Source organism: Stomoxys calcitrans, chromosome 4 (assembly GCF_963082655.1).
Source record: "Stomoxys calcitrans chromosome 4, idStoCalc2.1, whole genome shotgun sequence".
Classification (NCBI taxonomy): domain Eukaryota; kingdom Metazoa; phylum Arthropoda; class Insecta; order Diptera; family Muscidae; genus Stomoxys; species Stomoxys calcitrans.
Window position 1 is genome coordinate 50,993,326 of NC_081555.1, and position 23,265 is coordinate 51,016,590.

A 23,265-nucleotide genomic window follows, 5' to 3' on the forward strand; every position below is an offset into this window, starting at 1 on the left:
GATACCGTTTTGCATTCCATTTAAACTCCATACGAGAAATTCTACACTTGACTCGTATTGTTCTTACATATCATGAACAAAAACCAAACGTGCATTGAAAACGAATTCTGTCGTCGTCGTCTTAAGCCTTCCTATCGGGATCAATAACAAATAGTCTTATGATGTTATTTATTCTTAATTTGTTCAAGGTACTGTTTAATACCCAAATCTATAATCAAGTTTGGGGTGCGTCCAGAGTGGTGGATTGTGACTACAGATAACTACACATATGCAGAACCAATACCTTGTAATCCACTTTGTATACAAAATCTCAGCAACAAATGAATCACCGATAATAATACCATGAAATTTATCATCGTCACCAAAGAATTCAACATTGTGTAATTACTCCAAGAGAAAGGGGTTTAGAATTGCTTTTCTACCTATATAATCTTATCCATGTATGTACTGCATTGGTCATATGTGTTAATGGAAAATTAAAAGCGGGTCGTTTTTCAATTGACCAATACCCCAATACCACCACAGTAGCGCAGAGCTTAGTATGTCCGCTTATAAACCCCTGGGTTTAAGTCATGACAAGAACAACAGAAAAAATTTTTGCTGTGGTTATCCCCTTCTAGTGCGGGCAGCATTTGTGAGGTACTATGTCATATAAAAACTTCTTCAGTTTCACATACAACATAAACAAACAAACAGACTCCTTCTCTTTGAGCTTAAACTTGAATTGTACATCACTCATTGATATGAGGAAAGTTTTCGCCTGATCCTCAATGAAATGTTCATGTGCAAATTTGCAGTACTCCAAAGCATGTTCTGAAGTTGCATTTTATGCTCTTTTTCTTCCAATAAAATTTAACATGTTGCCACTGGCTGCAGGGTTGAGCCAATGTTGTCTTTACTTAACTTTGGTTGGCCATTACAGAACGCCGAACGTAGATCTGAGTTCCAAGCGTCTCAACCTTCTGCTTTTCTTTCCCAATCTCTGACGCTCAGTTTCGAGATATCTTTCTGATCTTGGTCTCTCCATTGACGTTTAAATCTTCCACTTTTGTCAAAAGACTTCTAAGCTAGAGCTTCTTCATTCATTCTGACAACATGACCTAGCCAACGCAAACGTTGCATTAACTATGCTATCGTCATCATACAGATAATAAAGCTCGTGGTATACTCGTTAGGTTAGGTCAAAGGACACGCCTGACAATCACAGTTGCAAACCGATTCACTCGGACACCTCTGGTCTATTGTGTTTGTCCTGGAAAGAAAAGTAATAGGAGAGAAGAAAGACGCGAAAACCGCCAAAAAAATATGAATTCTCTACTAAATATCTCATGAACATTCCATTTAGGAAGAATGATTACTTCTCTCATATCAATGAGTGCAGTCCGATTATTGTTTAAGCTTTATGATAAGGCCTAAGTTTTAACATGGCAGGATACCTCACAAATTGTAGCCAGCATTAGTAAGGGAATAACCACCAGTGAAAATTTTTCTGATGTTCCCCTAGGGATTTGAATCCAAGCGGTCGGCGTCATTAGTGGACATGCTAACCTCTGGGGCACGGTGGCCTCCACAAAAAATATGAATAGAATAGAGATCGAAGTAGTATCAACGACTAGAGCCGTACCAACCCCTTGCAGAGTTCCAGAATGACTCGGAGGTCGAAGACTGTAGAGTGCTCAGTGAAGTGAAAAAGTGTTCACTCATAATCCTTCGATTTCTCCACGTCATCGCGGGGCACTGACATAGTAGATGCTCAACCGTCTCCAACTTCTCCTCATTCCCACAGACTATGCAGAAGTACGACGCCTATATTCTTCATCAACGCAGTCTGGTCCATATATTTTACGAAGGATCTTTCACTTCAAGTACTACCACGGGTAGTATCAGTGTCTTGCATAGTGTCGTCGTTGTCGTTACAGGATCATTGGTTATTTAAAGGCGTCAATAAGCACTCAGTATTTAACCAAGAGCTGGTGCCCTACGGCCTCCCACTGAGACTCTACCCAAGTTACCACTGATTGCTCGCGACAGAGGTTGCAGTTACCCCGTATGTAGCATCCTACTATCTTCAACATGTGGACATTTAGACCTTAGCTGACCTCATGATAACCGTGAACACCAAAAAAATCGGAGTTTAGAGTTCTAGCCCCGTGCCGTCTGTCGAGTGGTGGTTTTCTTACTGAACTGATTGCTCAATCCCAAGTAGCATCTGTTGGCCAATATTATTGTTCGTTTTATTTCAAAACTAGTGTCATATGTTTCGTTCACGGCAGTTCCGAAGTGGATAAAGTTGCTGACTTTTTTTAACTTGTTGATTCTTTCCAACCCCTCCCTTTTCTTTATCCGCTCGGGTGTACAGGACGTTGTGGGAGCTATCATCCGCTTTGTTTTATCTCCATATACTGCCATACCCACTTTCACTGATTCTCTTTCGATACTTTCAAAGGCTGCTATTGCTGCCTGCGGTGACCGACCCATTATATCGTTGTCTTCAGCATAGCATACAGTGCCGGTCAAAATAATAGCACCAGTAAGGTTACCTGCAAAAATTTTCACCATTTACATTGCAATGGGGCAAGGTAAGCACTTCACGGATGAAACCTCAAATTTGACCTGGTTAAGGAACTTTTGGTTCGAAAATCTAAAGAGGGATCATTATGCTTACCGAGGAACTAGGAAAATATCTTAATATATCAGAAATAGTAGAAATAATACGCCGTTTACTCCAAAGCACCAATTTAAATTCATATAGTCCAAGAAAGTTTCCCCTTCTTTCCGCTAAACACAAAGGTATAAGATTGACCTTTGCTAAAGCTCATGTAGAGTGCCTCCAAGAAAAACAGCGGAAAGTAATGTTGTCGTTGTAGCCACATGTCTATATGTGGAGGTGGCGATCCTCGTCTAGCTCTTATAGGTGAGCAAGCTCGCTCTGGTCCAATGGACCGATCGCCGCGGAAACATGATGGTCATTGGGCATTTAAAGGGGCCAATAACTCGCCTTGTCATATCGAGCATCATAGGCACTCAGTATTTATGTAAGAGCCGGTGCCACCCGGCGGGTAGCTCGCAGCTAAGCTTCTCGTGACAGCAATGAGCCCCACACAGTGGACCTCAATGTTCCAGACTGTGGTGCTCACAGCTATCCCGTGCGGGGGGAAGATGACTCATTCCTCTGTTGTTGTTATAGCCACATTTTCATGTGGAGATGGCGACCCTCGTTAGCTCCTGTAGCTGAGCAAGCTCGCTCCAGTGCAAAGGACCGATCACCGCGAAAACATGATAGTCACTGGTTATTTAAAAGTGTCAATTACCCGCCTTGTCATATCGCACTCAGTATTTGTGCAAGAGCCGGTGCCGCCCGGCCTCTTATTGAGACTCTCCGTTCGATACCGCTGATTGTGAGCGGCTGCAGCTACAGCTATTCCGTATGGAGCATTCCACTATCTGCAACCTGCGAACGCTCCCGGTAGCTCGCAGCTAAGCTTCTCGTGACAGCATTGAACACCACACAAATCGGACCTCAATGGTCAAGCCTGTGTGGTGCTCAATGTTCAAGCCTGTTGTTGTCAGATGTGACGCCAAGTATTTTTGGACACTTGATGCTCGGAATTGTCACTCCATCGACCATCACTTTCAGCTCCCTACGCACCTCATGCAGGTGTATAGTGAACAATGTAGTTGAAGTTTTGGTGTCAGATATCTTCAGAAATCTTGCAGCGAAATAAGAGGCAAGTTCATTGAGGTAGACGTTTAACCTATCGCGGATGTCATCAATGGGCATTCGCGACCAAGAGTTTCAGACCTGGCTGGAGAGATGTGTTGGCGATGTTTTAAAATAGTAAGACATAACTGACAGTGTCGAATGCCTTCGATAGGTCCAATGCCACGAGGATCGTCTTATCACATGGCCTGGGCTGATTGAAGCCACGGCAAATGTGTGCGGTGATGGCATGTATAGCAGTTGTTGTGTTATGCAGTCTTCGAAATCAATGCTGATGGCCGGCGAATGGAAATTCTCCTACAGGGATCGGGAGCAGTTGTCCTTCAAGCGCTGTAATTGTTATAGTCACATTTGCATGTGGAGGTAGCGGTGCTCCTCAACCGCTTGTGTGTGAGCAAGCTCGTTCCTGTCCAAAGGTACGATCGCCGCGGCAACATGATGGTCATTGGCTATTTAAAGGCGTCAACATCTCGTCTTGTATCGAGCATCATAGGCACTCAGTATTTAAGCAAGAGCCGGTGTCACCGGTCCTCTCACTGAGATTCTACACTCGACTGCAATTGCAGCTACTCCGCATGGAGCATTCTGCTATCAGCAACCTTTTCAATCCCATGGCAGTCCGTTGTACGTACCGGATTGACCCGATGGAGTTCTTCATTGGCAAGGGCTGCCGCCTCAGTGTATAACACACTGCTACAACAACAGCAGCAACCTGTTGACGCGCCCGTTAGCTCCCAGCTAAGTGATAGCGAAATACACCATACAGATGGGAGCTCAAAGTTCCAGTTTTCCGATTAGACTGTGACATTTCATGACAGACGCAATGACTGATACGTCGGTTCTAGCCACCGACACCAAACCGTTAGTTCTCTTCTAATCTAGGTTAGGTTTTATAATTTTGGAGTCCTCACAACCCCCACTTTACGATCTAGCATTTATTGCCCTTCGGGCTGATCCTGAAGACCTAGCTTACATGTCGCTAGAGGCATACACACAGATTCCAGTTCCCCTAGAATGTGTAAGGTAATTCCTAGACTTGCAAGCTCGTCTTCTCTACAATTCCCTGGGATATCTCTTTGGTCTGACACTCAGAGCAGGTGAATTTTATTCTGTTAATACATTCTCTGACCTCTGAATATATCTCACCGGCTCTGGTATCACAGCTATTCAGTATTTATGCAAGAGCCGGTGTCCCCCAGCCCCTCACTGAGACTCCACTCGATACCACTGATTTTCAGCTAATGCAGTTGCACCTACTCCGAATGGAGCATTCCACTATACGCAACCTGTGGAAGCGCCCAAACAAATAGAAGCTTAATGTTGCAACCTGTGTGGCGCTCACAGTTATCCCGTGGCGGGTCCAAATTTTTAACGACGGTTCTTCCTCATAAACGTGTCAAATTTTTGTGGTTTATCATGGTAAACCTTTTTACCACTCTGAACCTTTCGGAGTCTCCTTATCATAGTGCTAAATTGAAGAACACTCAGTTCGGTTGTTAATCATTTTTTGCAGAGATTGGACATATTGTAGCTTATATAGATCCTCAAAGTATTGGCCAATGGTTGCTTTTTGTCTTCATGTATAGTTGTTGTTGTAGCCAAATATTCATGCGGAGGTGGCGATCCTCGTCAAGCTCATGTGTGAGCAAGGTCGTTCCGGTCCAAAGGACCGATCGCCACGGGAACAAGGCGCCAATAACTTGCCTTGTCATATCGAGCATCAAGGCAAGTATTTGCGCAAAAGCCGATGCCACCCGGCCTCTCGCTGAGACTCTCCGCTCCATAAGGCTGATTGTCCGTATGGAGCATTCCACTATCCGCAACCTTTGGACGCAATGATCACCACACAGATTGAAATTTCAATGTTCCAGCCTGTGTGGTGCTCACAGCTATCCCGGGCGGGGATAATGTATAGTAAATTTCTACAGCTGTTGTCCCTTTTCTTCTTAAACGTCAATGACTCGAAACTAACCTTGTTCTTGCATCTTTTTTCTTTGTTACCTGCGGTTAGTTGTCCTTATTGTTGTGATTTTAGTCTGGAGTTTTGCCTGAAAGAGCTAGCAGTTGCAAATACTAATCTGATTTACTCTGCTGCTTCTTGGTGTTGGTGTGGTGTTACCAACAAAATTAGAACTCAGAAAAACACATTGTATATGAAGACAGATGTTTCTTTTAAACTCCATATTAGCTTTATCTGCTGCTAAAAAAAAAAAACAAATACTTGTTCCTTTCATGTCCCATTTTCTTTTTAATTCACATAAAGTGTAGAAATATTATTTCTTACTATCTTTTTCGGCATATTTGTATTATTTTGAATTCTTTTGAGTTTTTTTTTTTATTTTGCATGTTGACGACGAGATTTTAGCAACTTCGATTAGACTATGCATGCCAAACTTTTTTAAGCCATCTTCTATTTTAAATCATTCCTGGTTAATGTTCTGTCGCGCTGTTGTTGTAGTAGCCACAGAATTGCTTTGGTGTAACGCGCTCCGTCCAGTTCCTGTAGGTGAGATTGGTCGTTCCAGTCTATAGAACCAATTGCAGCGGGAACTTTGTGGTCATTGGTTATTTTAAGGCGCCACTAAATCGCCTTGGCATATCGAGAATTTTAGGCACTCAGTATTTAATCAAGTGCCGGTGCTGCCCGGCTTCTCGCTGAGACTTTCCACTTGATACCGTTGATTGTCCGCGACTGCAATTGCAGTTACCCCGTATATCTGAGGAACATTCCACTATCCATAAGCTGTGGACGAGCCCGATAGCTCTCAGCTGAGCTTTTCCTGACATCACACAGGCCATAACAAAACGCAACAACACAATTTCAGCCTTTATAGAAAAGTAATTGAAAGTTTTCACAAAATGTCTCACACCTTCGTTTTGGAACAAACACAACAAGAACAACATCATTGTCATCAGCTTCTTGGGTAAGCTTCTTGAGGATGTAGCAAGGCTTCGACAACAGGGAATCTTTATGCAATTTCTTTCCCCTTCTTTATTGCCTTATGTGTGGGGTCTGGGTAAGGTGAATAAACCGTTTGTTAGTAACCACCAAAATTGCACTACACCAAAGGGGCATACAAACAGACATGCACAGGCACTACAATACATAATTATGTATGTATTTACATGCATCTGAGACCACACTTGCATATCGACATCTACATTTACGCATACATATATGTGCATGTATATTTGATTGTGTAGCTGTAGTAAAGTGCATTCGTACATAGTCATGTATGTATATATGTATATGTCCATATCCTGTCTTATCCTGTAAGTGTGTTTTGTGTGTTCAGGCGTATGTTTGAATGATGCCTCATTTAATACATGATGACCACCAACAACAGACTTCCATTATGTTGCCCGGCAATCTTGTGAGAGTGTGTGTGTGCCTGTTGTTCTTGCGTTCAAAGGAAATTACCTTAAGAGTTTGAGTTGAATTTTTAATGCAAAAAAATTTCAATTAAAATATCACAAAAATATTTTCAGTGTTCTTGATACTGCCACACAGCTATTCCATTTCCATATGTAAACAATCGCTTAAGTTTTTAAGAAAAAACGAAGCAATAGGTTTGATAGCAATTGCCAAACCTATTGCAAACAAATGCGAAAATTTGATTAAGGCGTAGAGGGTGAGGGCCAACGTGGCTTAGAGATTAGATTAAGCTCAACGCTTGATTTCGAGCCCGGTGAGAGCTTCCTTAATGCTGGAGGAACATGTGAGGTATTACTACATATACAAAATATTCCTCAGAAAAGGTGTCGCACTGCGGCACGCTGTTTGAACTCGGCTATAAAATGGAGTCTAAAATTTGCATCAGACAGCACATATTGTTATGTGATAAGTTTGCCTTCATTCTAGATTTGGTAACACTCCTAGATTTAGTCAGTTTGAACATAACAAATTTCAATCAATGCTAAGAGCTGAAGTCTGAAAAATTAGTACCTTTTGTGAAGGGTTAACCATACACCACTAGGTCTAATTTTCAAGAAGCAAAAATTGCAAATTTTGCCCATGATCATTCCACTGAGGAACAGGGGCTAACTTCTCACTTATCAATGAGTGCAGTCAGATTCAAGTTTAAGCTCATTGATAAGGGGCCTCCTTCTTATAGGCGAGTCGAAACGGCGTATCGCAGTGCGACACCTCTTTGAAGATAAGTTTTACATGGCATAGTACCTCACAAATGTTGCCAACATAAGGAGGGGAGAACCACCGCTGAAAATTGTTTCAGATGGTTGGACGGACATGCTAACCTCTGCGATATTTAATTTTTGAAAAAATTAAAAATACGAAAAGTGCTCAAGATCCCCGAAATTTAAGGTTCTAGCCTCGGTCATTGGGGAGAAGTTTATTTTTATTGGAATAAAGGCGTTTATTCCAGCTAATTTTGTGTGTCGTGGACAAGCTAATTCAATGCTTTTGGGACAACCATGACCTATATGATCGATCTTATCCTGCAGCCTCCAAAATCTTGCCTGACCTACGAAAATTTTCTTGTAGCTGGAACGTGTTGAGATATGTATTTTCGTTTTATGCACTTTTGTTACCAAGATTTCCTTCCATACCACTCTTTACGGTAATGGCTGCTATGTGGACAGTCGTACTATATTTACGATTATTTTGGAATTGTTGTATCAGTCATCAGAGTAAAAGCAAATATGTTTCTATGTAGGTATGTTTACATGTCGCATATATGGCGAGCAAAGCCCTTGTGTTTACACGTTTGTGTACATAAGGCACACAAGCATATACTTTTCTTTATGTACATATATTTGTTTGATGTATATAACCAGCATATAATCATCTACTCTACAATTGGAATGTTAAATCCTTTAAGGATAGCCATGTTGGAAAGGGAACAATTACATAAATTAATACTTTAATTTTATCAGAATATTAATATATATTTCTATAAATTTGTACAGAGTTGTTTGTAACTATTGTTTGTAACAATGTGAAGTGTCTTCATCCAATTCCTTAGCTACATTCTGTTATATGTACAATGCTTCAACTTGGGTGGAGTGCATCTACCATCTGATCTGGTTGTAAGTTGAGCAGGATTGGCCGGTTTGATAAGCAGGAGATAAGTGTGTACCACACTCTTGGTTTCAAATCGATATCACACCCAGAACAATAGGAATTGAGGCTGTTGCATTTTGCCGGAACGTAGGTACGCCTCAACGGATTCTTGTGTGTTGTGGTAGGTAGGTTAACTCTCTCAAATTCTATGGGCTGCTACGTTAGGTTTAAGCAAGAGTGGCAGTCCTTTACAGACTCACTGACAATTTTAGGTCCATTGTGATACCACAGTAGCGACAGACAAAGGCTTCTGGCGGGAATCGATCCCACGACCCCTGCCCTGGTAATCCAAGCACGCTATTAACTCGGCTACCGGGGCGCCCTATGGGCTGCTAATGTCTCCAAGAATAAAATTCACTCACTATCAGTTTACAGCTTCCAAAAACCATAGAATTTAGTTTTTTGTATGTCAAGTTATCGATTTGCATGATCGCAACTCAAAAACAGAAAAGTTTAGTTACTAAACGTTTGAACCATATTTATGAATATAGACCGAACTCCAGACTCAACATATTGATCACATAAAAATCGTATTTTTTTAACAGTGGTTTGTATAAAAACTTTCGACTTCCGTTTCTATTTTTGTAAGATCAATGCTAAATACAGTTAAAATTATATTGTGTGTAGCAGCCATAGCGCTTTCCTTGTTCTATGTCCTATTGATTAAAATCGACCATATTAAAGGCAATTCGTATAAAAAAGAGCAGCAGATTAATTTAAATCTGTTACTCAAAGTGAATAAAAACCGTTATTTCTTCGTAGAAATGTAAAAACCACAGTTTAGGTCAAATATATTTTTAATTGTACTTGTAACCTACCAGACAGATCGAGGGACTGTGACTGTAACAATATGCAAAACTAATAAACATGGGATATTATTATCGGAAAGTGGCTAAATTCCTTGCAGTTTCAAATATTCTGATGAAAAATGCTGTAAAACGCATACCCAAGCCAGAAAACATTGTCAAGAAACCGAAAATTGTGATGTGAAAAGAAAAAATTTTGGTAAATATTAAAGTTGTAACTTCAATACTTCGAAAAACTTTTAATTCTTGAAAGGTTATGTATAAAAACGATGTCTATGTTGTCAAAACGGATTTTTCAACAATAAAGCCAAATTTGATATATTCATCTGGCTAAAAGAAAAATAGTGTAATATTCTTTGGTCTGAAAACTTAAAAAACCCACAATTATAGGATTTCGTTTGTAACACCTCGAAATATTAATCTAGGACCCCATAAAGTCTCCCCTTGATCGTCTCGACATTCTGAGTCGAATTAGCCATGACCGTCCTTTCGTCCGCCTGTCGAAATCACGATAGCGGTCAAACGCGTAAAGCAAGCCGATTGAAATTTTGCACAGATACATAATATTGATGTAGGTCGTTGGTCGCAAATGGGCCATATAAACCGATCTCCCGATTTGACTTCTTCAGCACCTGCTAGCCCCAATTTTGTCCAATTTGGCTGAAATTTTGCACATAGTGTTCTGTTATGACTTTCAACAAATTTGGTAAGTATGTTCCAAATCAGTCTATAATCTGATATAGCTCCCATATAAACCGATCTCCCGATTTGACTTTTTGTGCTCCTGGAAACCCCAATTTTCATCCGATTAGACTGAAATTTTGCACATAGTGTTCTGTTATGACTTCCAACAACTGAGCCAAGTACGGTTTGAATCGGTCAATAACCTGGTATACCTTCCATATAAACCGATCTCCCGATTTGCCTTCTTGAGCCCCTGAAAGCCTCAATTTTCATCCGATTTGGCTGACTTCCAACAACTGAGCCAAGTACGGTCCGAATAAGTCTGTAACCTGATATAGCCTCCATATAAACCGACCTTTTAATTTGACATCTTAAGTCCTTACAAGCCGCAATTTTTGTCCGATTATGCTGAAATTTTGCATGCTTTATTCTGTTACGACTTCCAACAACTATGCCAACTACGGCCAAAATCAGTCTATAACCTGATGTAGCTCCCATGTAAACTGGGCTCTCGATTATCCTTGTTTGGTTCCTAGAAGCTTTAATTTTTGCTGGTTTGACAGAAGTTTAGTATGTAGAATAAAATTATGCCATACAACTTAATTTATTTTGTATAAATTTTTAGCAGAATCCATGGTGGTTCCCAAAATTCGGCTCGGCCAAACTTAGCACGCTTTTACTTAGGGAATGAGAGAAATAGGGTATGAGAGAATGTAATGAAACCGCCTATAGTCACAGCGATCCTAAATAAACCGTATAAATCGCCAAACATGTCGGCGGAAATGTCATAGTTACGGGAATGTTTCTTTCCAATGGAGTGAGTCCCGTCTATAGTAAAAATTTACAAATAACGTTAAAATCCTACAGAATTTTATTCTTACATTATCTGGAGACTAAAAGCTAGTCAGTTTCATTTTCCAGCTAGACAAGAGACTTAAGAATACTCTTAACCTTTGCATGTCCAAAACCCACTCGGGAGGGATCTTTCATTTTCAAACATCAATAAATTAGTGAATTTTTGTCAAATCGAAAATCCTTTTAAACTCAGTGGCTAAATTTGTTTTTGCTACAAGTATGAAATTTTGGGATAAATATATACGGTTTATGCTAATTATATAGTTGACCCACAAATTATATAGTTGGGTGTGTTTTGGACAACGACGTACATAAAACACTTTGGTTCTGCGAAGACTAATACAGAAAATCTTGGTATAGAAGCAATAAAATATCTCTTACAATTTTTAACAGAGTAATCTAATATAAACGTGTAGTTCTATTTTAATTTTATTATTGGGCCGTGTGGCTTAAAATATCGAAATTAGGCAAATAAAAAATAAATAAAACCCAAATAAGGGGAATACGTCAGTCCTGTTCAGTTTTCCAGAACTGTCTATGCCTAGGGTGATACTAAAGGGTGATTTTTTTGAGGTTAGGATTTTCATGCATTAGTATTTGACAGATCACGTGGGATTTCAGACATGGTGTCAAAGAGAAAGATGCTCAGTATGCTTTGACATTTCATCATGAATAGACTTACTAACGAGCAACGCTTGCAAATCATTGAATTTTATTACCAAAATCAGTGTTCGGTTCGAAATGTGTTCAAATTTTGACAAATTTTGTTCAGCGATGAGGCTCATTTCTGGTTGAATGGCTACGTAAATAAGCAAAATTGCCGCATTTGGAGTGAAGAGCAACCAGAAGCCGTTCAAGAACTGCCCATGCATCCCGAAAAATGCACTGTTTGGTGTGGTTTGTACGCTGGTGGAATCATTGGACCGTATTTTTTCAAAGATGCTGTTGGACGCAACGTTACGGTGAATGAACACATTTCGAACCGAACACTGATTTTGGTAATAAAATTCAATGATTTGCAAGCGTTGCTCGTTAGTAAGTCTATTCATGATGAAATGTCAAAGCATACTGAGCATCTTTCTCTTTGACACCATGTCTGAAATCCCACGTGATCTGTCAAATACTAATGCATGAAAATCCTAACCTCAAAAAAATCACCCTTTAGCTCTTATTAAGCACACGAGATCGTTAAGTAACGAAAAAGCTTTTAGAACACAATTTGGCTACAATTGTAACTTCTTTCTTCTAATATTGCAGTTTTTCGTTTGAAGTGTCCCTCTTATTTTGCCCACGTTAAATTTTGATGCTGTGCTTACAATGACAAATAAATAAAACAAACAGCACATGTATACCATTTTCGTAAAGGAAATTGTTTTTGCAGGCTTCCTAGCTAAGCTTCTATCTACTAAACTGTAAGGTTCTGCGCTTGATATTCACTTCAGTAATCAGAAAGACTTTTCTATACACCCAGTCTTTGGTTCTTAAGAGTATAGCACACTTGGTTTTTGTTGTTGTACACTGAGGCGGCAGCTCTTGCCGATGAAGCAATCCATCGGGTCAATCCGGTACGTACATCCTGCTGACATGGTTGTCTAGTCTGGTTTAAGAGGTGGTTATCCCTTGCGAATCAAACTGCCGAGTCCGGCCTTCACTCATTGTTGTGCTTTGCAACTCCGTGCGCTAATATGTTCTATAACCGACCATATTTGTGTATTGACTGATCTCACGTTTTGGCTTGAGCTCATAAAAGTTGTACTTTTGATCCGATTTCATTGGAATTCGGAACAGTGAGTTGAATCTTGGATTTTTCATCTATATCGACCGATCTTCTCATTTATAGCCCTGGGAGAATAGATAGATGATAGGAGCAGGTAATACCATCGCGATGCAATCGAGGCGACGATAGGAAACCTGGAAGGAATGGAAGAGGTTTCCGATCGGAAACCTGAAATGACACTTGAGGTTGAGTTCGAGGCATTGCTGCCAGCGGCGCAGTCTTGGATTGACGGAACCCTAGTATTGCCATCTGGAAGATCATTTTAGGCCGATGGACCAAAACTAGAGGACAGGGACTGAAATATGTTTCAGACTGAAATGCGTGAGGTGGTGTGGTGCTAGCGCGAGGAGTGTAAATATCTTTACGGACAGTAAACTGGCCTTATGGACGATAACAACCAGGACGGTAAGGTCACGAACAGTCTTGTAGTGTAAGAAGGAGATTAACGCCTTCTCTGAGAATGGCACGATCCGCATCGTTTGGGTGCCAGGCCATAGCGGAGTAAGGGGATATGAAAAAGCCGACGAATTGGCTGTGAAGGCCAGAGGACTACCGACGGTGTCCGAGTTGAGAGCGTGGGCTACGAACGTTCCTGTTATAATATTGTGGAATAGCGAAACATTCGGTAGGACGAAGAAAATCGTATGGGGGAATCTGGGTTGCGAAAAGACGAGGCTATTACTGGAAGGAAGTAAGCAGGAGGTCAGTAAAGCTTTCGGTATCATAACAGGACACAGAGGAATACGAGCTCACTTATGCAAAATCAGTGCGGCAAGTGACAGCATGTGTAGGACATGTGGGGAAGATGATGGGACGTTGGAGCATTTCCTAAGTCATTGCCCGGCTTCGCGGCTAACAGACACCGTCACTTAGGTGGGGACACAATACCAGACATAAACCAATTAAGATGCGTGGTATGGGAAACAATAAGGACTTTTGTTAGCAGCACAGAATTGCTGACTTAAAATTTTCTTTTTCGAGGTAATTTTTACTATTTGGTTTAGGTGGTAGGTGTATGTGCATAGAGGCATGGGGCGGATTAATATGCGCACCCTCTTTTCAACCTAACCTAGTCCTGGGCCCATAAACCTTAAACCTAACTTAATTGTTAATGTTTTGTTGATTTGGTTGACCCATCAGATCGTCGAGATTCAAATAATGGTTTGACCCTCAGAAAACATGTTCAGTTGAATTTTTTTTTCGTAAATGTTGGTGAAATTGATTATTTATTCAGCCATTTAAGGCTTTTCTACGAAAAGGTTTCGTTAAGTTGCGTTTTGTTCAGAAAAAATACAATCTTACAAAAAGTGTAAAATGAACTTTACAGACTCACTTAGACAATTTTAAGTCCATTGTGATACCACAGTAGCGACAGACCAAGGCTTCTGGCGGGAATCGAATCTACGACTCCTGCACAGGTAATCCAAGCACGCTGCCAACTCGGCTACCGGGACGCCCACTAACTAGAAATGCAAAAAGCGCCCACTTAGTAACTTTTCGGGTTTTTGGTGACCTATTCGAACCCAGACGTTCATCGTCATACTAATCTCTGTTAGGAGTCATAACAACATATCATGAGGTAAAATCTCTGCCAAATCGGATAATAATTGCGCTCTCTGGAGGCTCTAGAAGCAAAATCCGGAGGTCATTTTATATGGGAGCTATATCAAGTGGTGCACCGATTTGGACCATACTTGACAAACATTAAAACTTACACAATTTCAGCCAAATCGGATAATAATTACGCTCTCTAGAAGTTCAAGAATTACATTCGGCATATCGGTTTATACGGGATCTATATCTAAACATGGTCCGATTTGGTTCATTTACAATCCCAACCGACCTACATTAGTAAGAAGTATTTGTGCAAAATTTCAAGTGGCTAGCTTCACTTTTTCGAAGGTTAGCGTACTTTTGACGTTCGGACAAATGGACGGAGAGATCATGCCATGACTTAAAATGCCAAGACAATAAAGAAAATAAATACTTTCGAGGTGTTACAAACGGAATAGCGAAGTTAGTATCCCCCATCCTATGGTGGAAGGTATACAAATAATAGTACAAATAAAGCTTGGTATTTAAGAATTCTTAAAATTTAATGATAGAAGTTCTTAATTATTAAGGAAACACATTCTAACCATTCATTTCACATGTAGATACACATCTTGCAGCATGACTTATAATTAAGGATATTACTCCTTCCCGCACACTTATCCCTAATATCCAAAAGGGATACATTCAAATTTGCCTCTTTGCTTTTGTGTGTGTGTGTGAGTGTGTATAATATATTCCTAGGTACCACTGCCACCACCTTTCCATTGGACAAATGCAAGCAGCCACTGCAATTTCCTTGCATTTTGTAGATTGTACACTTGTGTATAAAACATGCACAGGCACAGGCACAGGCACAAGCTAATGCATTCCTTTGTACTACAATAATACATAACTATGATATTAAAGCGCTACTTTAATGATCATTTCTGTTAATGAATAAGAAAACTAATGCAATATTCAGTGCACATCTCTACCCTGAAGAAATGCATAGCTTAACAATTGAATAACTTTGATTTCCTGAAACACTTTATTATCACTGCATTTTTCATTTAGGGTTAAGGCTGGTACTATGTTCGTTTTTCGCGAAATTTTCTTCGTAATTACTTTTTTACATTAAAACAGATTATAAAACAAAAAAACTTGATTTCATTCGGTAGGACATTTCCCCATAGCTTATGAAACAATTTTGATACATACATTATCATTGAGATTTTTTTAATAACCAACTGTGAAAAACGAACGTAGTACCAGCCATTATTCCAAAACAATGTTGTTGTAGCTACATTTTAATGTGGAAGTGGCGATCCTCTTCTAGCTCCTGTAGGTGACCAAACTCGTTTCAGTCCTAAAGACCGATCGCCGCGGGAACAGTGTTACCATTAGTTATTTAAAGGCGCCACTAACCTGCCTTGTCATATCGAACATCATAGGCACCCAGTATTTGTGCAAGAGCTGGTGCCACCCGGCCTCTCACTGAGACTCTCCGCTCGATACCGCTGATTAACCGCGACTGCAGCTGCCGTTATTCCGTACGGTGCATTTCGCCATCCGCAACCTGTGGACGCGCCCTGTAGCTCGCAGCTAAGCTTCTCGTGACAACAGTGAACACCACCCAAATCGGACCTCAATGTTCAAGCCTGTGTGGTGCTCACAGCTATCCCGTGCCGGGTACAAAAACAAAAGGTTGGTTATGTTACTTCAGTTACATCAATTTATAAAAGTACAACAACCACTTTAATGACTCAATTTTGCGTGAAGACTCTTTGTTGCGACATAGAGTATGTTGTAGAAGTTCTCAAGGATGTATCATATGGGTCATAGCTATAAAATACTGAATTTAACTGTAATTGGCATTTAACTTGATTGGCATCTGAGACAAATTGAACAGCCATAGTGTGAACGAAAACCAGTAAGAGCGTGCTAAGTTCGGCCGGGCTGACAAATGTGATCCTCCACCATGAATCGCATTTGTCAAGTTCTATGTGCGATATCTCCTTTTAGGCAAACACAAAATATTGAATAAGGACTGTTTTGCTATTGCAGCAATATCAAGTTATAGTCCGATTCGGACCATAAATGAATGCTGAACATTGTAGAAGTCATTGTGTAATATTTCAGTTCATTTGGAAAAGAATTGCGCCTTGTAGGGTTTCAGGAAGCAAAATCGGGAGATAGGTTTATACGGGAGCTGCATCAAGCTACTGATCGATTCAGACCATATTACACACGAATGTTGAAGGTCATGAGAGAAGCCGTTGTACAAAATTTTTGCCAAATCGGATGACAATTGCGCCCTCTAGAGGCTCAAGAAGTCAAGATCCCAGATCGGTTTATATGGGAGCTATATCAGGTTATGTACCGATTTGCGCCATACTTAGCACAGTTATTCGAAGTCATAACAGAACATCTCATGCAATATTTCAGCCAAATCGGATGAGAATTGTGCCCTCTAGATGCTCAAGAAGTTAATACCCAAGATCGGTTTATATGGCAGCTATATCAAAACATTGACCGATTTGAACCATACTTAGCGCAGTTATTGGCTCCAAAAAGCTTCTAAAATATTTCCCGATAATAAGTCACTATGACGCGGTTAAAACGATTGGAGAGAGGTCATCGGCGGTCACAGCTGCTCAAAATCCACTTGAAGGGGAAAATAACTTAGGGTACAATTTTCGTACAAGCTTTCGGTTAAATGCACCATAACTTTGGGAGTTTATCTTGTTATGCAACACCACGTTCGCAACTTTACCACGTTTGTATTTGAAAAGTTTTGTTTATGGGCCCAAGAGCTTAAATCGAGAGGTCGGTCTATATGGCAGCTATATCCAAATCTAAACCAATCTCAGCCAAATTTCAGAAAGATGTCGAAGTGCCTAACACAACTCACAGTCCCAAATTTCGGCGACGTCCGACAATAAATGAGCCTTTTATGGGCGCAAGACATATAATCGAGAGATCGGTCTCTATGACAGCTATATAGAGGAATGTCGAAGAGCCTAACACAACTCACTGTCAATATGGTCATATGTGTCGATGATGTCATGTAGTCAATGTGTGTCAATGATGTCAAGTGGCCTAACATAACTCACTGTCCCAAATTTCGGTGAAATCTGACATTAAATGCGCCTTTTATGGGCCCAAAACCGTAAATCGAGAGATCGGTCTGTAAGGCAGCTGTATCCAAAACAGGAGCGATTTGGGCCAAATTGAAGAACGATGTCGAAGGTCCTAACACAACTCCCTGTCCCAAATTTCGGCGACATTGGGCAATAAATGCGCGTTTTTAAGAACAAAACCTTAAATCGAGAGATTGGTCTACATGGCACCTATATCCAAATCTGTACCGATCTAAGCCAATTTGAAGATGTCAAGTGGTCCAACACAACTCACTTTACCAAAATTCAGCAAAATCAGATAGTAAATGCGGCTTTTATGGGCCTTAGACCTTAAATCGGGGGATCGGTCTATATGGGAGCAACATCAAGATATAGCCCGATATAGCCCATCCTTTAACTTAGCCTGCCTATGGACAAAGAAAGAATCTGTGCAAAGTTTCACCTCAATATCTCAATTTTTAAGACTGTAGCATGATTTCAACAGACAGACGGACGGACATAACTAGATCGTCTTAGATTTTAACGACGATCAAGAATATGTATACTTTATAGGGTCGGAAATAGCTATTTCGATGTGTTGCAAACGGAACGACAAAATGAATATACCCCCATCCTTCGGTGGTGGGTATAAAAAGGGTGTGAATATTAATATAAACGGCTTGTGCGCTTGCGCTCTAAATAAAGGTTGATATTTTTAAGAGCTGTAGGAAAGTTAAAAAACACATAAAATTCAGGAAACTGCATGAAATCTTTTTGAATCGACAGTACGGTCCTTATAATTTAATGTTTAAAGATTATTTCATGCAAATGTTGACCGTGAATGCGCCTCAGATGGTCTATACGCTTAGGCCAATTTTGAAATAATATTTTCATCTTTTCGGGTCGGTATATCCTGAATAATTGCTTTAATGTTGTCTTCCATTGCGTCAATTGCATCGGGCTTGTCTGAATAGACACGAGCTTTAACATAGCCCCACAAAAAGGCGTTAGATCGCACGATCTAGGTGGCCAATTGGTCAGTCCCGAATGTAAAATAAAATGTTCATTGTTACGCGAGCTGTGTGGCATGTGGCACCGTCTTGTTGAAACCACGTGTCATGCAAATCAAGCTCTTGCATTTTGAGAAAAAAAAGTTTGGTATCATCTCACGGTAGCGCTCACCACTCACAGTTACGTTATAATTCGCATCATCTTTGAAGAAATACGGTCCAATGATGCCACCAGCCCATAAACCGCATCAAACTGTAACTTTTTCTGTATGCATTGGTAGCTCTTGCAATGCATCCTGACTGATCTTTACTCCAAAATCGGTAATTCTGAGCCAAAAATGAGATTCGTCGCTGAACACAATTTTTCGATAAAAAACTGGATCTTCGGCCAACTTTCCAAGAACCCATTGCGGTAGGTCGTTCGGCTTCAATTCTTGCACCAGCTGTATTTTGAAAAGCTTTACACCTTAGTCCTTCCCCAAAATTTTCCACATTGTTGAGTAACAGAGGCCCAATTGCTGCGATCGGTGACGGATCGATAATTGATTGTCATCATTAACACTGGGCGATGCAGCTGCGATAATTTCTTCAGTTCGCACTCTACGTAAGCGTGTTGGCGGTTTAATGTCCAACAATATAAATTTGGTGCGAAATTAAGTCACAATAGTCCGAATAGCCGCTTCAGTGGGTTGATTAAACTAACCATAAAATGGAAGAAGCCCGCGATGAACTCTCTTAACAGAGAACGCGTTTTGATTATAACATTCAATAATTTGCAAGCGTTGTTGACCAAATTGAAGTCGTTTGAAAGTGAAACAAAACAAGTAGTAGCTAAAAAATCCCCCTTTATAATGGCGTGGTCGAAGCCAGGATATTTTGGTTACATCTTCGCTTTGGCGGACAATTAGAATAAAAATTATAAACCTCAGATTGTTAGAGTTGAAATATAGTCAAATGTGACAGCCTGTTTTAGTGATACGAGCCACATACATACATTAACTGCAGGTCCTCAGTCAATGTATGTATGTGGCTAGTACCACATAGGTTCTCAGTGAATGTCCATAACATTTTGTAACACTCAGACCAAATGGATCAAAAGTTGTGGGCTTATAAATACTAAGGTCCCCAGGGACCTCATCGAATATGCCAATCGAAATGGTCGCGTATCGAAGGGTCAATGTATGTTCTCTCATTCTCTGGCAATATGCTTGAAAATTCATTTTAAAGTTATGTCTGTTTTTCAATTGCAACTTGGCATCTGACATTCATATTGCTGATGTTCCAAAGAGGCTATGTCGGTGCAGCTAACTTTTAAGAAAGGGCATTTCGTCCAAGCACATATATGTGTATCCGAATTATGTATTCGTCTCTTGTGTACATTTTATTTAATACTATTTTTCGCACACACTCACACACACACACACACACACGCACACATACAATTGCACTCAGGGGTCAATGGCATTCATTTGTAATTAAGCAGGACCCATGATGACTTTGGTGTACATGGTTGACTAATTATTGCAAGTCATTTAAGTAGTAACTGGCAAATTATCTTAATATGCATTTTCTTAGGCCTAAGTGGTACTGCAGTCAGCATCATTTGGGGATGTTTAAGAACATGATGGTTTGGCAATCAAAACAATAGGACATTTGGATACATACAACATACTATGGGTTGTAAAGCCATCAGAATGAAGGTGTCGCTAAACCATTTTTTTTAATCATTACTACTATTGCGATTCATGGAAAGTAATTGAAACAATTGAACATTAAACTTGAACTTTGTTCAGGAAAGTCATACGTTTTGCAGACTGAAATATTTATAAACCATTGTTAACAAAAAAAAAAACAAGTTATAACAATAAAGCTGGAGTGACATACCGTAACCTCTATAAAATAGCCTCTAAAAAGAAAATTTTAAATTAGGAATTCCGTGCTTCTTACAAAATCCTTAATTGTTTTCAACAGAACTCCCCTAAGTTGGTTCATGTCTGGCTTTCTTCGACGTGAAAGCCGGGCAATGCTCCAACGTTCCATCATCTTCCCCGCCTGCCCTACGCATGCTATCACTTGCCGCATCGATTTCGTGACCTTACCGTCCTGCTTGTTATTGCCCTTATGGCAATTTTACTGTCGGTAAAGATGTTCACACTCGACGTTCTCGCGTTAGCACCACACCATTTCACGCAATCCGCAATCCGTATTATGGTCAGGCAGTCTAAAACAGATCTCAGCCCCTGGGTTCTCAGTGTAAACCCCCAGGCCCGTTCTGTCCTCTAGCTTTGATCCATCCGTGTAACATGATCTTCCTGATGACAGTACTAGGGTTCCGTCAATCCAAGACTGTGCCGATGGCAGCAGTGCCTCGCACTCGACTTCAAGGTTGATCTCAGGTATCCGATCGGAAACCTCTTCCCTTCTTTCCGGGTTTCCTATCGTCACCTCGACTACATCTTCAATCCATTCTCCAATCGCCTTAAGTCTCAAAGCCACAGTGGTTGCCTCACACTTAATCTGTATGTCAATGGGTCGGATATCTAGAATAGTCACCAGTGCCCTAGTGGGCGTGGTCCTCATCGCTCCGCCTATGCCAAGACTACATGTTCTCTGAACCTGTTGTATGGTCCTTATGTTGCACTATTTCTCGATAGCAGTCCACCAAACTAATGAGGCGTAAGTAAGTATGAGGCGTAAGCTCCTGCAGAGCGTGATTAGACCAATTTACGGACTGCAAACCAATTTTTGAATAGTAAACATATTCAAATTATATTTTTGGGCCCTGAAACGCGTTCAAAGTTGAAAGTTGGTTAACTTATTTATTTTGTTGTTGTTGTTGTTGTTGTTGTTGTTGTTGTTGTTGTAGTGTGTTGTGTTCTATTTTTCGTCTGTTTGATTCTGTTGAGTGTCAAGACCCAGGAGGAACTCTGCGACGAAGATGGGGTGCATCCACAGGAATCTGGGTCTGAGTCGAGTGGGTCTGGCTGGGTACTTAAACAGGTGACGTGTGTCGTGTCATCCCTGGTCACAATCGGGACATACATCCTGCACGTCGGCATCAATCCTTGCTTTGTAGGAGTTGAGGCGGCTGCATCTGCCGAAACGTAATCGAGCCAGAACTAATCTGGTTTGCCGGGGGAGGTCAATTTATTCATTTTATTTGCATTATGTAATTCGCATTATGCATTATTTGCATTATGTTATTCCGTCAAATGCGTGCGTGCATTTGTTGTGTAACTCTCACAATACAAACCAACCTATTTGAATTTGTTAAACATGCACGCATAGGTGCTGCGCGAGGTATGTAACTCCACTTTAAGAACATTGAAGTGTCACTTTAAAATCCTAACTTACTTTAACATAATATTATTCGAGGAAAAAGATGAAAAGGATGAATACACAACAAACAGTTACAACAGCGGTCAGAACTTGTGTCCCAGGAGCCAATATGCATTGTTGTTGTTGGCGCAGTATGTTGTCGCCGGGCGATACCACTTACATTTCAGGCATTAATTAAACAGAACCGAACATTTTTTATCCTTTAGGCCATCATATAGCAACATTTCCAACGTTGTAATTGTTATGAACATTTTTGAGAAAATCTGTGGCACACTTTGTTTTTCTGAGATTTGTTCCTATCTAGCTACACGTTTTCGTACCATTTTTTATAGACTTGTTTAGATTTTATTCCATCAATGAGCTTAAATAGTTGGCCTTAATATGCTCTCTGGTCTCTATCTTTGTTTTACATAGCTAAATCTTTGCTTTGGCATACGCTCAAGTAACCTTTGGTTTTTCCTTTCTATTTGCAGATATCCTCAAACGACGCGTTATCACTACGAATATGTCATGCTTGCATAAGCTACCTAAACTCCTGGCAATCATTTAAGAATCGTTGCTTGTCTGCACAAAACAAGCAAAATTCTTGGTTAGATGGATCGCCGCAAAAGGCCAAAATAAATGCGGAAAATACAACAGCAGATAATCACAGCGAGGATCATCAGCAACAAAAGGATGAACAGTCATTGGCCTCCTCCATATTGGAGGGCATATCAACGTTGAAAAAACGAAAATCGTTAACAGTCTATGTGAGTCAAAAACAACAAGCGCAAGTGTCTCAAAAAGAGCCATCCCAAGCAAATATCGTGTCAAAAACACAAACAGCAGTAGCCCCACCATTATCATCGTCCCCAAGAATCAAAACACTTGACAATGCACCGGAGGTGGCTGCTGCTACTGCGGCTTCCATTAAGCCGTTGCTAACTAAACGTCGTTATACTAGACATAAACATTCACAGCGAAAAATAGACCAACCGAAGAACCCATATCGTTCTCAATCGCATTCGACTGCTACAGCATCCTCCCGCTGTAGTAGTAGCAAAATTAAACTCTCTAAATATGAGAAAAAACTCGGTCACCAACTGCATCAACAGTTGTCGTTTGCAAAACCGGCAGCACCTGGTTCCGCGCCTACTGCTACTGCAGTCACTGCTACCATAACTTCTTATTCGGCCACGAATGCAATGGCGGCTACTTCTGCTTCTTGTTCCAGCACAAGCACTCTGACCACCACTGGTAGTGATGTTACCCCCATAACGTCCACTGTTGGTCTTGGTTTGGATGTTGATTGTTGTATAGCTGGAACATCAGCATTGGCATCCACATCTGCGGCAGCTG

At 40.6% G+C, this 23,265-nt stretch overlaps 1 protein-coding gene across 1 annotated transcript in view; it reads left to right on the forward strand.

Moving 5' to 3' along the window:
- Nucleotides 1-23,265, forward strand: part of LOC106080858 (zinc finger protein hangover) — a 42,162-nt gene that overhangs the window by 2,669 nt on the left and 16,228 nt on the right. The window contains exon 2 of the mRNA XM_013242457.2: nucleotides 22,401-22,676. Coding sequence (XP_013097911.2) covers nucleotides 22,401-22,676 — 276 coding nt within the window. The remainder of the gene's footprint in view (nucleotides 1-22,400; nucleotides 22,677-23,265) is intronic.